Source organism: Bison bison, unplaced genomic scaffold, assembly GCF_000754665.1.
Source record: "Bison bison bison isolate TAMUID 2011002044 unplaced genomic scaffold, Bison_UMD1.0 scf7180017864461, whole genome shotgun sequence".
NCBI classification, from domain to species: domain Eukaryota; kingdom Metazoa; phylum Chordata; class Mammalia; order Artiodactyla; family Bovidae; genus Bison; species Bison bison.
Genome location: NW_011495023.1, coordinates 7,888,687 through 7,891,001, shown reverse-complemented (window position 1 = coordinate 7,891,001; position 2,315 = coordinate 7,888,687). Strand labels below are relative to the sequence as shown.

The following is a 2,315-nucleotide window of genomic DNA, read 5'->3' as shown; positions in this document are numbered from 1 at the left end:
CGCAGCCCAGAAGACCTCCCACCTGGAAGACACGGGGTCCGACTCCAGCACCCCACTCAGCACTCACGCCCCGGCTCCCCCGGCAAGCTTTCCCACCAAGAAACCCCCCAGCCCCGAGCCCAAGCACAGCGAGCTCCTGGTCAGTGTCGGCAGCATCACCTCCGACCACGCCGGCACACCGTCTGCTCCCTACCTGGCCGGCCTCGACTCTAGCCGGCTGAGCCCCGAGGTGCAGTCCATGGCCGAGAGCCGGGGATTTGAAGCTGATGACGAGAGGAGCGAGCTCGTCAGCGAGGGCCGGCCAGTGGAGACAGACAGCGAGAGCGACTTTCCGGTCTTCCCCGCCGCCCTGGCCTCGGACAGGCTCTTCCGAGGAAAACTCCAGGAGGCCGCGAGGACCAGCCGGAGAAACTCAGAAGGCAGTGAGGTCAGCTGCACGGAAGGAAGTTTAACACCAAGTTTAGAAAGTCGGAGACAGCTCTTCAGCTCCCATAAACTGATCGAGTGTGACACTCTGTCCAGGAAGAAATCCGCCAGGTTCAAGTCAGACAGTGGGAGTCTAGGAGATGCCAAGAATGAGAAAGAAGCCCCTTCCATCACCAAAGTGTTCGACGTTATGAAAAAAGGAAAATCCACCGGAAATTTACTGACACCACCAGCCAGAAGTGAATCGGACAAACAGGAACCCACTTGGAAAACAAAAATAGCCGATCGGTTAAAACTGAGGCCCAAAGCCCCGGCCGATGACATGTTTGGAGTAGGAAGTCAAAAAACCATCGCCGATCCTGCCAAAAGGAAAAACATCAAACGCAGACACACGCTGGGTGGGCACAGGGATGCTACTGAAATGAGTGTTCTGAATTTCTGGAAAGCCCAGGAGCAGAGCGGGGACAGAGAATCCGAACTTTCAGCTGTGAATCGATTGAAGCCCAAATGCTCCGCCCAGGACCTGTCCATCTCAGACTGGCTGGCCAGGGAGCGGCTACGCACCAGTACGACTGACCTGAGCAGAGGGGACACGGGGGACCCCCAGCCTGAGAGTCTTGGCACCTTAGAAATACCAACCAGGGACCCGCCCCTGTCTTTCCAGTCTGATGCAGACAGTTCTTCCAGCACCTTGGCTTCAACTAACAGGGCCCCTCTTTCCACACCATCACAGTCACCTGACCAAATAAATGGAGAAAGCTTCCAGAACACAAGCCAAAACTCCAGTTCTGCAGCCAGGGTCCAACCTCATCAACTGTCTGAAACCCCAGATCACAAAGCACAGTTCCATCCCTGTCTTTAAACTGGGGGTCCTTTCTGGAGTGAATAAAAGCTACTGTTACACTTTCCAGTAACTCTGTAAATATTTTCTTGTACCAGAATTGTTATTATGCAGCCTTCATTTGGGCTGGTTTCATCATTTTGCACTGTGAAATAGCTTTACGGTGCATTACTACAGCCAGAAGAACATATATATATATAAATATATAAATAAATATATATTTAAAATATATTGGATAGTTGTATACAAAGGAGCAAGGTATTTGTTGCAACTCACTGCATAGTGTGTACACCCAAGATAACAGAAGAAAATCTCTGGCGTTAGTATGCGGCAGACATGTTCTTTTGGTTTCATCACTAACAAAAGTGCCTCATCATAAAAATACATTTGGTTTTTAGGGTGCCATATTGTTAAAATTAGATAACGTACATTGAGCAAAAAAAAAAAAAATGTGTTTTATTGGTAACAAATTTCATCACATTTACCAGTTTTAACACAGGTGGATACAGAACTTCCATTCTCTAGTCATTCCAGGTGGATCTCTGAGTTTTCTATTCCAACTTTTAATACAGTTTTTGAGTTTTGTGTGACTTGAATTTTTAATCTTTCTGTAAAATACATAACTTAAATGAACATATTATATGTGTATCTTTTCTTCAGATACCAGATTTGATATAAATGTTGTAACATAGGTGTGTAGATAGTGACCTGGATGGAACTGGCTTCTTTATGGAGAAGAATATAATTCTGCATGAGGACTTAATGGATCCAAACCTGTGTCATGCCTGTGTGCATACCCAATTAAACACTGGAAATAAAAATTGTTTTGGTGAACTTTGTATGGCTTGAAACTTATTAGTTACTAATATATAGTTAAATGCTATTCATTTATCACTGCCATTCTAATTTTTATTTTAGTTTTTTAGATTTATTTGAAAAATATTTATTTATCAGGTCTTAGCTGTATCACGTGGATCTTTCACTGTGGCACTCGGACTCTCTGGTTGTGCCACATGGACTCAGTAGCTGCAGTGTGTAAGCTTAGTTG

The 2,315-nt window shown here is 45.8% G+C and overlaps 1 protein-coding gene across 1 annotated transcript in view; it reads left to right on the top strand.

Annotated features, from left to right (window-relative positions):
- Positions 1-2,101, top strand: part of ARHGAP21 (Rho GTPase activating protein 21) — a 129,738-nt gene extending 127,637 nt beyond the window's left edge. Inside the window, exon 26 of the mRNA XM_010859917.1 lies at positions 1-2,101. This exon is cut by the window's left edge and continues 17 nt beyond it. Coding sequence (XP_010858219.1) covers positions 1-1,288 — 1,288 coding nt within the window. The 3' untranslated portion in view covers positions 1,289-2,101.
- The last annotated feature ends 214 nt before the right edge of the window (positions 2,102-2,315 follow it).